The sequence below is a fragment of the Lipophrys pholis genome (assembly GCF_963383615.2).
Source record: "Lipophrys pholis genome assembly, chromosome: 15".
Taxonomy (NCBI): Eukaryota; Metazoa; Chordata; class Actinopteri; order Blenniiformes; family Blenniidae; genus Lipophrys; species Lipophrys pholis.
Window position 1 is genome coordinate 18,882,346 of NC_137642.1, and position 15,991 is coordinate 18,898,336.

At 40.2% G+C, this 15,991-nt stretch overlaps 1 protein-coding gene across 1 annotated transcript; it reads left to right on the forward strand.

Moving 5' to 3' along the window:
- Window positions 1-11,709: 11,709 nt before the first annotated feature.
- LOC308120561 (uncharacterized protein) lies at window positions 11,710-15,289 on the forward strand. The gene is made up of 2 exons (XM_080481221.1): window positions 11,710-11,974; window positions 12,873-15,289. The coding sequence occupies exons 1-2, from the start codon at window positions 11,803-11,805 to the stop codon at window positions 13,379-13,381; spliced, it is 681 nt and encodes a 226-aa protein (XP_080337347.1). The 5' UTR covers window positions 11,710-11,802; the 3' UTR covers window positions 13,382-15,289.
- Window positions 15,290-15,991: the final 702 nt, after the last annotated feature.

The following is a 15,991-nucleotide window of genomic DNA, read 5'->3' on the forward strand; positions in this document are numbered from 1 at the left end:
TACGCAAAGAGGGGAAAAGGGGAAATGTTCTTAAGATTCCGTCAGATCACAGCTCTATGCCTCATGTCAGCGTGCTTCCATTCTTACTGTGCGTCTTTAAGCAAAACGCAGCTTGACTAATCCAATCATCACCAAACTTATCAGCGCTAATGACATCGGTGAAATTAGTTATTAATGTCAGATACTGGTTCAGCCTTCAAAAAACGGCACAGACTGATGAAATATTAAACTCCAACCAGAATAGGAATATTCATGGAGCTCCTTTTGGGACCTGTGCAGTTTTATTTGATTTGCGACTCTGCCACTGAGTCGCCCATTTGTCTTATTGTAATGCAAGTTTCTTGGACAGCTAAGAGAGAGTAGGATTTACTTGTGTGTGGATACTTGCTTAAGAAGGGATAAAAAACAAAACAAAACAGTGAGCTGTACTGTTGGTGGTTTTTTTTTTACAGTGAATGTAAAAATTGGCGCTCACAGCACATATTAACCTGCATATTCACAGAACTGTATTACAAAAATGATAGTATAAGAATATTTTTTCTTACTTTTAGATGTTGGGTAAGATCTTTTAGCGATGGAAATGTAACAATTTTAGAACGTTTCCATCCATACATATTGCATAATACACTATACCATATCAAATAAGGTACTGGTCGCTTCATTGGTTCTAGTTTAGCAACCAGCTTAGCATTTGAGCCAATGAACCTTGAGGCCTGTGGGCTGATTGTCACCAATTAACCTCTAAAGCAAGTTGTTAGACTGGGTGAGCACAGATAGGGACAATCTCAAACCTAAACATAAACCAACCCAGAGTCAAACCAGGCAACATCTTGCTATAAAGCAAGAGTTTGACCTGCTTTCCTACTGATCTTCCAGCCTTGTCTCATCCCCCAGCCATCAGTAATCTGTTAACGTTGCAAAGACCTTGTTTTTCAGGATATCAAACCCTTGACCACATTAAAATGCAGGCCTATGTGTATAATGAGGTATAAAAATTGCCCAGCAGGCATTGATTAAGTGTTGTAATCCAGTCAGTCAAAAATCATGACACTGTGATCACAATGAATGAAGCTGTTAATGTAATCAACTAATGACTCTTGTGATTGTTTTCTACAGCTGTGTGTCTGCATGTGTGCACCCACCTCCCTCCACAGCATGAAGCAAAACTTTGACATCCCCAAAGATTAATTTGAGAGCCTACTTTCCTCTCACCATCTCTCCCCTACCATTTGTGCCAGACTTCAATACATCAATGTTCTCCTGGATAGTTGTGCTCTGACCACATCTGTAATAAAAGCAGCTGCATAAAACAGGCTTCTGCTTCAGTCTGCAGCATTTCAGCTTCTAAAGATGGCCTCTTCCACATTCAGAAGTATAATATCCGGGGAAGCCTAATTTCTCTGCAGTGAGCGTTCTACCAAAAAAGAATGAATGCACAGACAGATTCCCACATTCATACATTCATATAGAAATTAACACAGGTTCTCGGAGCTCTCTGGTTTCCTCCCACAGTCCAAAAACATGCATTTGAGGTAAAATAGTGACCCTAAACTGCCTGTAGGTGGACATGTGCTTGGCTGTCTTTCTATTTGACCTGCGACTGACCGACAGCCTGTTCAGGGTGTAACCTGCCTTTGCACCAGGATAAATTGGGATATAAAATGAGTTAATGAATGTAAAAAACAAAACAAAAAACATGCTCTACGATTTTGTTTTTGATGCAAACACAATTCTTGATGCACGTTCATACTTTGAATGTGTGTTCCTTGTAAATCTTTTCACAACTGCGTGAGACTTCAGAGGTATTTATTTCACGATGAGATATATACCAGTGTATTTGTTCAACCTTAGCTTTTCCATAGCTAATGAGAAGTATCCATCATTTCAATGAATATCACATAAGATCACATCAGCTCACATCTGTGCAAATCTGAGAACATTTTGATCACTGGACATCCTTCTTTTCTTTCAGCCCTGAGAAAGACACTCATTCTTTTTTTTTCTCTGTTCTTGCAAGGTAGGAATAAACTTTATGTGTCATTCAATAATTTTTTTACACGGTAGCATCAAGTAGCAGGTGTTCTTTGTGTCGTTAGCCTCTGGGTTGAGTCACGCTGCTGGAAGCCCGTTATTTCTTTATTGGGTTTAGCTTTTAGATCCTATGGAGCCAGCAGGTAAACACAACACCTGCGGAGTGGCGGAGAAATCCCATAAATTTCAGGTTATGTTTGGTCATTTCAATTCATGTCTGTTCATGTCGTTTTAGACTTTTCGTAGTAACCGTTGGTTTTTAGCAGATACATAGTCTTGCATCGAAAATGTAAGTTATTACCTCTGCCAAGCAGTTTATGAAATAATCTGTGTTTATCTGTCTGTTGACAAGATATCTCAAAAACTAATGAGCGGCTCTTCATAAAAATTGGCATGCAGGTGAAATTTGATAGAAGGAAGAACCCATTAAAGTTTGGTGGTGATCCAGATCAAGATAATTGTTAAAATAAAACAATTTCCATTTTGCAATACAGTGTCTTATCTTTTCAAATTATGAAATTAAATCACGTGATCACCAAACTCAATAAATGAATATAGGCAACTGATCTGAATGTGGAATATGTGTCATTTCCATGCATCCATGTCTTGTTTGTGTGAATCCTCATGTCAGTTTCAATGCGATCCGGAAGAAGTCAGATGTAAAACCAATGCCAAGTGTAAATGAGGTCAGAGATAAACGCAAGTGACTGTTGACCTGTGGGACAAAGCCCCAAAGTAATTGATTTGTCTGGACACAAGACCCAAACATACGACTCAGAAAAGGTAGAAGTAGAGATATACAATCTATTCAAATCTTGGGGAAAACTGGGTTTTGTACAAGGGGAATCTCCAACAGAGTAGAAGTACAAACAGGAATAATCCAGTATGAGGTAGGTAACAAATGTGGGTCAAAACAAGATCAAAACAAACTAGGACAAGATAATTACCAGGCAAGGTAAAGTGCTGGAACAAACACTCTGTGGCTTGTGAGAGAAAATTTGCATTTGACAAGAATGATGACAACACAAATATACCCTGTTTGAGAAGGGAGTGAAGAGACTCGTCTGATGACATTCATGGAGTAATCAAGAGAGGTAGGCCAGAGTAGGACAAGATGACACACCTAAAATTAGTCACTGAGAAGCAGAGCCATCATAACATGAAACATGAGCTCAGAAAAAGCATTGCATGGCAATGCATGATGGGAAACAAAGGTGATAAAAAACGGACAAAAAAAAATAAACACCAAATCATGGGATCAACGAGATCCATTGTTTTCTCCCATTTTGACCCAGACACTAATTTGAAGGTTTTAGTTTCAGATTCATGTTTCTTAATCCTGTTTGTCTCTAGATTTAATTTTCGATGTTGTAGCTGGTTTCGCCTTTGTTCTAACTCCTGTTTTGTTTTAGGTTATCGTGGCCTGCCATTCAGCTTTCCCGCTTCCCTAATTGTGCCTGTGGATGCTGAAATAATCACATTGACTTACGATTCTGACTATTTAGGGTTGCTTACTGATTTTTATACATCTGATTTCACACATGATTTCCTGGTTTAATAATAATCCATTTTATCAGCACCCCGGGATCGGGGGCTATGTCCCCCGTACTCGACGAACGTATGCGGCGGAGAGCGACAGGCTGCACTGTCTCTTCAGTCTAATACTGATAACGGCACTGTGTTTGAATCAAAGCCTGTTCTGAAGCATCGTTTCACCGCTTCATTGAACTGCCTGCAATGCATTTTGTAAAAACAGTCACATGCGCTGGAATGTGAATGGACCAGAGGAGACAGATGCTTCCACTTTGTTTAAAATAAATAAAAAATCTCGACTTTGAGTTTCTACTTTTTCTTTACGTGTTTTTTTTTCTTTTTAACCTCCCCAAAACATCTCAACTTTTATTTTTTTTACTTTTTTTATAGGGCATGAGGTTGGGTTGTTTTTTTTAACTTCCAAATTAATTTTTTTCTTCAGTGGCCCTAATACTCTTCCATAACCTGTGTGATTAGACACACCCTGGTATGTACTTATTCTGTGCTTCAAGTCTCTTTTATTCCCAGTTCATCTTGTATTTCCGGCCTTTCTTGGCTCTTATTTATACTTCACACTTTGTTTTTCCTAACCTAACCTGCTTTATAACCTTGACTCTTTGATGACCCAATTTCACTGTTGACTGCCCTTTAGATTAATCCCATGCATCCACCTTTTGTCCACCCAACTCTGAATACACTACCTGAATCCTTCCCAATCATGAATTGTAGTTTTGTGTCTTTTATTCTAATATGTCACTGACAATGAAGATTTCACCGATTGGATCAATCACATACATGACTGCCGTGTGTGTGTGTGTGTGTGTGTGTGTGTGTGTGTGTGTGTGTGTGTGTGTGTGTGTGTGTGTGTGTGTGTGTGTGTGTGTAGTGCAGGAAGGTGCAAAATCATAAAGCCGGCAGCGGCAGCCCAGGCGTGTTGGCTGCACCCCGGAGTCGCGGATTGAAGGAGCCACACACCACCAACAACCACCGAAGCCACAGTGGAAGCCAGCTTTTGTAGGCGAGCCCCCGGAAGGCGAGCTGGGCCCTCCTGCTGTTGGCTCCACAAACACAAAGCCTGCATTAGTAAGGCCACCACAATACCAACAGGGGGGCCGTCACACCCCCAAAGAGCAGTTAACATACCACTTTTGTAACATCCTGAGATAAGAAGAGGTGTGACTGTGAGCTCCTCTATTTTTCCCTGCAGAGAATCAGCTCAGAAATCTCAATTCCATTTCACAGATAAGTCCAGAGTTTCTTCAAACACATATTTTATTATTGATCTGTCTGTTAAACATCTAAAGTCCAAAAAATCTTTAAGATTTCAACATTCGCTCGATATACAAGTGTCTCACAAAAGGCATTGATTCACCTCTGAGATGTACTTTGCAGAACGATGGTGACATTGATTGTACTTGAATGGTAATCACACAGCCTATTTTTCCATACATTTACCAGATATATAAAACACTCATTCATAACCATGTAAAAATGTCTCATGTACCACAAAAGTACCCATACATATAAAATAAATATTTGGCCTGCTATTCCAGTTAGTTAGGACATGTTGGGTTTTTTTACCCCCCAAAAAATGCAACAAAGTGAAAACTGTTTAAAGAATTCTGTGTTCATCAGCTAATTGGAAGAAGCTGCTTTACTTATGCTTCACCCTCACTGGCTAATTTAAAAACTTCTTGGCTGAGTAGTCATGTCCAATCACATTCCTGCAGGTGTGCAGAAGAGATTGCTGGAACCTCACTGATACCGGCTTCCTCCATTACTCCAGGCTCTGCTTTATCTGCAGTCTTGCTGATTCAACACGTGAACTACAATGTAAGACTTCAATAGATAACAGTGTACTGATTTGACTCAGCTACAATTCAAGTCCCAGGTGGTTCTTAGGTTCAGGTGGCCCAGCAGGCCTTTCATGGCAACATGTTTTCTTTGAAGAAGAGCTGATAGTTTCTCAATTCCTAAACTAACTTGTATGTTTCTCCATTAACTAGTGCCATCTAACCTATTTGAAGCCTCCATAAATCCAGTGTCTATGAACACAGTTATTATTTTGGTGTCTAATGTTATTAGAATGTTCAGTTTTTAAATAAGACAAGACCTGAGATGTGCCTGAGCTCGCTGCTTTGACAAGGTTAACTTTGTGCACCGTGTTGTTCAGTGTCACATTCAATTGTGTTTTTGAGGAAATTAAAACTGTTCCGAGAGCATGTTTTTCCAAGTACTGTATCTGCTGTAGGAAATTGGAACCTTCTTGCATCATACAGAGCAGAAGAAGAAACTACAGCCTCTATGAAAAATACATAAGCTGAGGATTCGTTGTCCATATCAACAAAACCCATGCTGCATTATTCTTCGATAATGTTTTCGTAGTGCTTTAATGTAGTTTGAACATGAAAGGTTTTCAGCTGGGACACTCCGATTTCTCAGTTGGGAGCCAGCCTACCATGCAGTCCAATGTACATCTGCAGCTTCCTTCTTTCCTTCAGGGAAACATTCAGATTCTTCCAACATGGAAGTAGCATATTTCAAACTTTCCAAAGACTCATGAGCACACAGATAAATCTGTGACACTAATAGAAAACTTGAGCATTGTAATCCGCTCACGTATTTAATCTACTGTTGTTGTTTTTCAGAAAACAAAAGGTGTTTAAAATATTTGCATCCTCGTGCAGGTGAACATCAGAGAATAAGCTCTGAACCCTCTTCACAGGGGCACCATGGTGGAGAACAGGTCATGGTGTGGGTGATTTGGGTCCCACATAACATTTTGATCATGTAGCAATCTGCAGCCAGCTCTTGGACAGGAAGTCCAATAATTTTATCCACCATCCTCACCACTCTCTGGAGAGTCTGGTGCTGCATATCTGTCATCTGTGCAGGGGGACAGCATCAAAGGGCTCCTTCCCCACCAGAGATGAGATGTGGAGTGGTGGAGACAGCTGACGACAAACCAACTGGACCCCAGGGGTGTTTTCCAAGAAGGTTGGGAGCCAGCAGGCGTACAGTTGACGGTTTGGGAACACTGTCTTTTCCTTGGAGGTTCCTTCAAATGACGGCTGCATGGTGGCCCGGCTCCTCCAGGAGTCTGAGGCTCTTTCAGTCTTCGACACAGGAGCAGCGGTTTGGGAAGCAGTCCTCCCAAACATGCATATATGCATGTATACATTGAAAAAAGTCCAGAGCGCTGCAGTGATCTGCTGAGTACATGTTGATCACAGTTCTATTTTAGAGGACTTTAGTCCTTCATCAGTATAAATGTCCTTATTACAAAACAAATGTAGATAATTTTCAGGAAGATGCCACCTGCTCCCTCTCCTGTAATCTTAAAGGTTGTAGAGGTGGTGCGAAATTAAAAATGCCTTGGCATCACCATCGACAACAAGCAGTCCTTTGAGCACCTTGTAGAGGCACTTTGTAAAAAAAAAAAGCCAACCGAAAACAGGAATTTTAACGTAGATCAACCTTTTATGAGATTATTGTTGTTTTATTGAATCCTTTGTCACTCTGTCCTTTGTCTGTTGGTACGGGTCACTCACACAAAACAGGAAAAAGAAAAGGAAAAAACAGACTGAAGAGTGTAGTTAAAAGCACAATACCCACTCAACCTTGTTTTCAACAAGAGGGAAACCTTGAAAAAAGCTCAAGAAATCTTTATCAAACGCAGCCATTCTCTGTTTTTAGTGTTGTACTTGCTTGTCGGTTCATTCTACCTACATGCAGATCCAGCTGGGACAACAGCTCTATTATTCCTACTGTCATTGGTCTGCTTAAAAACTGTAGAGAGGTGTCAATGTGTGTATTCTACAAATTATGTTTTCTTTTCTTTTCTATGTGTTTTACTGCTGGCTGAACAACAAATTGCCCCTCGAGGATGATAAAGTTCACCTTGACCCTGACGTGGTTGACACAGGAGAATTCAGACGGACCAACACAGTCACAAGAACAGAGTACAGTAAGCCACAAGCCAGCGTGATTCTGTAGAACTGGACAGGACAAAAACTCCTGGATGGTCCTGCGCTGTCCCTGGGTCCCAGACTGAGCTGCCGCAAACCAGAGAGAAGAGGACTGTTGCGGGTGTTTTTCAGCGGGTATCCCACATGATCCTTCCCGGTTCAGTTCACAGCAATCATGCGACTTTGTGAGTTACTCTTATTGATCATTGAGATATGAAACTGTCTCGAGTGGTGCTGGACCACAGCAAACAAAGTAAATACATTTTAGTATTGGATCACCCCGGATAAGTGCTGGAATATCAACTTTTTTTTTTAAAAGGCCAGGATCGCAGATCCGCTCTGTTTGTGGCGTGCTTAAGGGCTTAAAAACATTGTGAGGCAGAGCTGATGAGACACACCAGACAACAATCAGGGGGTAATCTGGCAAAGAGAGGGCGCACAGACAAGGACATGAGGTCAGAGCAAAAGGACACTCAAGTCCACTCAGACAGGAAGTGCACAACAGACAGTAGGAAACATGAGGGAATCGAAGACACAGAGACGAGATAATGCAGAAAAAAAAAATAATTCCTAAAATAACTATAGTGATAAGTTTATCAAAGCAAGTCATTCTGTTCTCGTTCAACTGTTTTTCCCAGACATCTTGCTCAGGATTTTATTAACTGTATGTATGTTGATAGGGGTTTCATGTTTTCTAGCTTTTTGTCCCACCATATGTTAATATTTATTACAGTCTAGTTTTATGTCTTATCGAAAGTTATTTTTTAATAACACTGTTATATGATTTTTGACCAAAAGAGCCAGGCGAAAGACCAAAAAAAACAACCTAAAAGATTAGAGAAATAAAAGAATATCATAAGAATTAACATAAAATTAGACCTGCTCAAAAAAGGAGTGATTGTAGTTTGTGCCGGTGGGCATTTGTCCCTGAATTGTCTATCATGTTGATGATTGTCAGCTAAATGAAATTAAGATGAGAGCTGGCTGGTGTGGAGAATGGAAATGTGATTATCTAATTACCTGAACATCCATCCTAAATCCTCTCTCAGTTCTTCTATATTGTACATCTCTTCAAAAAGGTCAGCGATGACACTGTTGTTACCTTCAGCCTGTTGCCGGAGCCTAATTGCTCCTTTAGCTTCTGAGAGTGCATGTGCATGCTATAAGGCCTGACATTTCTGCAAAGTTGCCACCATCTGCATGTAATTCTGTCTTATCGGCCAGCTAATGAAACAAGAATGGGCTTCAGCGGAATGATAATGGCATCTAATACAGGTGGTGATAACAACAAATAGCGATTCGCTCAGTTTCACAATGTGTTGTGATTTTGAGTGCACTGCCCTGTTTTTATGTCTTCTCTTCATCATACTCCCTATATTCTGTCTATTTTCTGATTCCGCTATTTACTTTGTGATAAAGCCAAAAATCCAATAAGCCACATTTAAATGATAAATATACAAATGAGTGCATTGTGATGGAAGAAACAAAGAGTTATTCAAAAAAGAACCTAAAACAAAGCAGCAGAGCGTCTGCAGAAATGCCCAATTATAGTTATCACCCAGGAGCGTTTCTAATTTTAACTCCTGGGTGAGTGTGAAACTCCATTAAGAATGGGATACTCGAGCATGTGTAATTAAGTAAAAGAGAAAGAGAAGCAGGATGGGTATCAAATGCAGACAGCTAGCCTACGTGTACATTGTCTCTCCTCCGAGCAAATTACGCTTTCTCTCTCCCTCTATGCCATACTGCTCCCAGTAATTTGGTTTTAATATAATTCCAAGAGAAACAAGCCAAGGTCTACCGTGCTCCTTGTTATTCATGAGAACCCGACCTGCCATCTGTTATCTCAGCCAAGTCTGTCAAAAACCAACTTACAAGTATTTTTCTTTCTGCCGCATGGTGTCAGCCACTTCTATCTCACATCAGCGCACTATTGCAGATAGACATCACTTGCTTATGTGTCTGAAAGTGATAAAGTGTCCTGCAGACTCAAACAAATCGCATGAGTTATACATTTAATTTGTACTGCTTCGCAGGATGTGTAACATCAGTCAGTACAAGCGCAATCAACACTAAACCAATCAATCCATCCACATTTTGCTGATTACAGTGTGCGGGAGACTTCAGATTATCCCAGCACAGAGCATGAATGCAGAACCACAACTCCTATCAAGGCACTGGCAGGAAGCCACAAACACAACAGCTCCTCCAAACAGACTTTTCAAAGTTCCAAAATAATGACGTAATTATACTGTATATCGATTGTGAGCAGAACTCAGCTGTCCCCAAACTGCATCCAACTGACGCATCAATGGAGGTCAACCACCTACATTGTTGTGTGCATGCGTGATTGTGAGGTGTGTGAGTGCATGTGTGAATGTGAAGTCCTTTAGGGGCTGCTAAAGCAGTGGAAAGAGTGATATAGGTGTAACCCATTGCTTTCACTCCACAGCAGAGATACATAGCTGAACACAGTATTTGAATAAAGTGGGGATGCAAGATGAATGGACAGATATATGGAAGAATTAGTGGGAAAGATATAAAATCCTCTCCCTTGTCTGCCACCATTCATGTTGTGGATCTCTCCCTTAACCGTCACAACCTATGAGTATTTATGAGGCTTTCTGAAGAACTGGATGATGACATATTTTTTAGATTCAAGTGCTTGTTTGTAGGTTTGTTTTTTTCTTTGTTTCTTTCTTTGTTTGATTGTTTGTTTGTTTATCTGACAAGTTGAAGAATTGGACAATGTGGAGGATACTTTTCAATGATTCCATACCATTGTAAATGTCAATAATATTCCTATAACAAGAGAAAACAATGGCTTGCCAGATCTAGGAGTGTTTGAGAGATGTTTCATTCTTATAGCAGTATTTGTCAAAAATATTTACACTTATGGTATTATTGTTTAGATTTTTTTCCAGAAGAGTGTTTGAAATGATTTATCTGACAAATGATACCTGTAAAAATACCCAACAAGCGGAGTAACCTCCTGAATGGGTTTGCAGCAAATATCCATTCTCCACCTGCAAAGCCACTGACTGTCCCAGAAGTGGCCTCACCACTCTCCACCACCTACCCTTTGTCTCTCCACAAATGTTTTAACACCACACTCCAGCCCTGGCTTCCCCCTGCTGTTCTCTTCATCCTCAATATACTATATTGACATCACAAATACTTCACAGACTTGTTTAGACGAGGCTTCCTGTGTGGACAGACAGCAGTGGCTGCTCAACATGTGATGCTCTGTGGAGCAGACACACTTCAATGGAGAAGAATGATGGGATACTATAAACCCCCTCGGTGCTGTTTGGCATGGTCTTATGAAAAGTGTTTCCAGAGGTGTGAGGCAATCGCCGTAACAGGGATGCACATTAACCTGCAGGCCAGCAATTGCCTGTGTATCCATATCTGACGAGGAATGTGCCAATGTAATACACTAAGCTCTCATCGTTTCTCTGGTCCTTTTGGCACCAGCATCTTCCAGTGGATAGCTGGGAAGCCATTAGCAAAACACCATAGTTCTCAAACCACAAAATTACCATTAATTTAGCTCCACATCAAAAAAAGACTTTCAGGGGACAACTTTTTGTGTCAAGCAATAAGCTTTTAGCTTGGCTAGTCAGAACATCAAATCTTAAAGCAGAGTCAAAAATCAATATAAAATGTGACATAATGTAAATTAATGAATGTCCATGGTTACTCCCATAAATCTGTCTTACACACACACACACACACACACGCAATTGTTTTAGTTTTTTTTTAAGTGAGGTGTGAAAGAAATGTGATATGTCCACACTTTAACAAGGAGGTGAAAAAAATTTAATTCATGAATAAGAACACGAGAATCATAATATTGTACTTCCTTCCATTCTTATTTTTCAAGGTTCTTTTTCCCCTCAGCTCATCAAAAATCAGATTGTCGTTTTACTTTGACCACAATAGCTGCTCTTCAGCAGTATCGATTATTCATTCTTCTGCTCAAAGATTAGGTTTTTCAGTGGATCTTTATAGTCTGTCATCTTGGAAGAAGTCACACTGAGTTTTAAGTTTGGCAAACCATACTCTTTTAAAATTGTGAAAACTTTCAATAAAGTTCCGAAGGGAAAAAAAGTGGTTTCCGTCGCGAAGTCCTAACGTCACTCCATACGTCATCAACACTCGCCTACGAATTTGTGAAAGAGGAAATAATTTAGGAGGCTGTTTGTAGTTGTGTTGACTGTGTATTGTATTGGCTCACAGAGGAAATGTTCCATCTCCGACATCGACAATGAGCTCACTTCAGGCTTTGAGAGACTTTATCACCGAGCGACTAACTGCTGCTGCTGAAGAAATATTCACCGTGTTTGAACAAAGTATCGTCCAGTACGAGGAGGAGATTAATCGTCAACACAGACTGCTGGAAATCAGCTGTAAACCTCAAATGAAGTTACACCGAACAGGTATGGAAACATCTAATTGAGCACATGAATTTGACCCGTGGATGATCTTTATCGTTGTGGCTGTGTTTGGTTTATTCACCGCAGACAAAAGCAGGATTTGTGTCTCTGGCTGGAAACTTGGATTGAGCTCAGACTTTGACTTTGAAACATGTTTAAAATGAGGCTAACACAGATGCTAAGGTTTAATATATAGTTTTGTTATAAAACTTTCTTATGTTGCATTTATGAAGCAACTAAAGTTGTGGTGTGCATGCGCAGTAGCAGTGTTTCTACTGCACGAGGAGCTCGTGTAGACAATCCCTTTAAAAAAAAAAAAATTTACTGGAGTTTAAAGACCCCCCCCCCCCCCCCCCCCCCCCAAAAAAAAAAGGTTTACTTATGAATCATTTTATCTAATCTTCACGGAGCTGCTACACAGGCACTAAAAAGCCACGTGTGGCTCCAGAGCACGATGCATCGAAAGGAGGTGTAAAAAAGAAAAATTAATAATAATATGGCTATTCATTGGAAAAACATGGGAGTGTTTTGAACGTGTTGTGGGGAGTATAAAATATTGCAATTTCCATGTAAAATAAAAGGGGAACTCTGCAGTCAATGAAAAGTACCCATGTTACAATTTCATAGCCCTTCATGCAATTTTGTGAGGCTCGGATCAGAAGTGAAAAAATGTGGATCGGTGCATCCCCAGTAAAGTCAAAATGAATCCAGAAAGTAATCGCTAATCCACCAGCTGTTCAGCAGCAGACAGTGCACATGTATTAATGAAATGACTGTACGCTATTTTTTAAATTTGAATGAAGTTTTTTAATTTCACCATTTGAGTCTCCTTTTTTTTTTTAAGCTGGAACTATAGAAGTAATGGAACTAACCTTTTATCTTGTCCTTTTTGGCCCTTCAGAGCTGCCACAGCACCATGAATGTAGGGAGGAGCAGCTCTTTCATCAGGAAACAAACTACTGCAGGGGGCACAGAGACCCAGAACCTCCACAGATCAAAGAGGAACAAGAAGAACCAGAACCTCCACAGATCAAAGAGGAACAAGAAGAACCAGAACCTCCACAGATCAAAGAGGAACAAGAAGAACCAGAACCTCCACAGACTCAGGAACCCGGGGAACTCGGTCAGGAGAGAGAGCGTCTTGTACTGAAGTTTGAACCTTCTATTGGTGAGCAAAGTTACTTGGATGAATCAGAAGAAGCACCAGACCCTGAGCAGTTCCTCTTTCATGACTTTGAAGTCCACAATGTGAAAAAACATATTGGCTCAGAATCAACTACAAATGTAGAGAGTAAACAATCACCACAGTTCATAGTGACCGAGTGGAGAACTACCTCATGTCAGAGGAGAAGATTTTTGAATTCTGTGGCAAAAGTTACAACAGACAGAGTGACTTATGGGTTCACATGAGAACTCACACAGGTGAGAAGCCGTATTCTTGTGAAACGTGTGGGGAAAGTTTCTGTTACCACAGTAGTTTGATGAGTCACGTGAGAACTCACACAGGTGAGAAGCCGTATTCTTGTGAAACATGTGGTAATAGATTCAGTTTGCAGTGTACTTTGTTGCGTCACATGAGAACTCACACAGGTGAGAAGCCGTATTCTTGTGAAACGTGTGGGAAAGGTTACACTCTACACAGTCATTTGCTGGTCCACAAGAGGACTCACACTGGCGAGAAGCCGTATTCTTGTGAAACATGTGGGAAAGGTTTCAGTCAACGGAGTAATATGAAGAGTCACATGAGAACTCACACAGGTGAGAAGCCATATTCTTGTCAGACCTGTGTGAAAAGTTTCAGTCAGTCCAGTACTTTGATGAGTCACATGAGAACTCACACCGGTGAGAAGCCGTATTCTTGTGAAACTTGTGGGAACACTTTTATTGATAACAGCACTTTGTTGCGCCACATGAGAACTCACACAGGTGAGAAACCGTATTCTTGTGCAACATGTGGGAACAATTTTCATCATCACTGTTCATTGCTGCGCCACATGAAAGTTCACGAGATGAAGTCATGAAATCCAGTTTTAAAGGAAACGTCACTGATTTAAACACTGTTGAGGGGGGGGGGGGGGGGAATAGTTTCTGGTTTGCCATTTGTGGTTTCCATTTGTGTTGAACTCCAGAGAGGCCGACAAAAGGCCCCCTCGGTTGGAAAATGAAACTTTGGCTATGTTCACACTGCAGGTGAAATACAGCTCAATTCCTATTTTCTGCACATACGTCGCCCATATCAACTGAGCTTAGAATAAACGTAAAAAAAAAATTGATTTGAATAAAATGTGTTTTGTCATTCAGTGTTTGTTTTAAATTGACCATGAATGAGTCATAATTTATGTACCATTGGGGGGAAAAATACTTTTTGCTTAAATGCAACATGTGTGCTGAAATACACTGAAAACTTTTATGGAATATCATGTGCTCGGAGCAAGTCTTGAAACTGATTGCATTCATCGAAACCATTTCTAAAACAAAAGGTTCATTAGAAAAAAGGTAGAATAAAACATACAGGTAAGACAATTTGGCGTCCATCCAAACACCATCAGTGGCTTGTTTGGGAGAGCACAGTCGGAAGGTTGCAGGTTTGATTCCTTTCTCCACTTGTCCACATTAAGACAGGTGCAAACTGCTTCCATTGGAGTGACACCGCCTTGTATGCCCATAAGTTTTTAATTTTGATAGTGATTGGTTGGTTATGAATGCCAAAAATATTCTTGGCATCTTTCAGGGAGAATTTACAACCAATCAGAAATTCCGGGCATCATCTCTCATCCAAAATATTTTATCACATGTTTATGTCTCATAGATTTTGATCATTAAATTGTATTAAAAAAAAAAAAAAACATTGATACGTGTCAAATACACTGGGCAATCCATTCATGAACGAGTCCCAACTAGTATTTGAGGGGCGGCGAAAAACCTGCAGTTCATCCCTTGTCCAGTAGGTGTCAGTAAGAAGCTTCCCGTTGTTTGTGAGAGCAGAAGCAGCTTTGGAGCTCGTTCAGAGCTACTCAGGTGAAGCCTCAAGAAATGAACCTTTATGTGAACAGTTTGGCTGGGAGGCGTCAGGTCTTCCAAAAAGCTTAATCTCGCCTCCAAAGAGTTTGTTGTGTTTTCTGGTCATTTGATCCCGTCTGTGCAAATGCAAGTCACCATAAAGCCTTTTAAATAGTAATATTCAATATTACTAATGTCATTTTTATCCTGTCTTATTTGATGTTTCACTTTCTTTCTTTTTTATGTTGTGTGGAGCAACGCTTTAACAGAATTTGCCTCAGAGACTAATAAAATATTTCTATTCTATTGCTACATTTCAAATGTGATGACAAGTGTGTTCTATTCTATTCCAGTGATTTCCAAAAAGGGGGCCCCAACCCCCATAGGAAGCACCAAAGATTCATGGGGGTTCAAGAAGCCCTCTTGATTTTTAGGTGTATAACATTTTTTGAAATGTTTTAAAGATAGATGAGTCAGTATGAGTAGCTTTGGGACGTAAATGATTTTAATGCTAAGTATTTACCTTTATAAATGCATCATTTACTAAGAAAATCTAAAAAGAATTTAAGGGGGCATGTGGGACCGCCGAGCAAGGTGGCAGCATAAGCGGGTGAGCTCTGAATGTCCATCTAGTTTCATGAAATCGTACACATAAACTCCGGTTTAGACCTAAAAGTTTAGCACAGCTAAATCAAAGTGCCTTTTCTTGGAAAGGGCCAAGAATAGCAGAACTTGTAATGAGTATTTATGAGGTTTTCTGAAAAAGTGGATGATGAGACATTTATTAGATTTGTGTTTGTTGACCTAAAATGTTTAAGAACTGGACAATATAGACTCTATATTGTCCAGTTCGGCCGGTATCGCCGGTCACACTTCTGCCTTTAGAACAAGTGACGAAGGAGTCGAAGATGATGGCCCAATCAGAGAATGGAGACAGAGGTGGCACATTTGCATGAAATCTATTATTAGTCTAAAGATCGACTTTTTACTGTGCAAAGATCGACTTGTCGATCACGATCA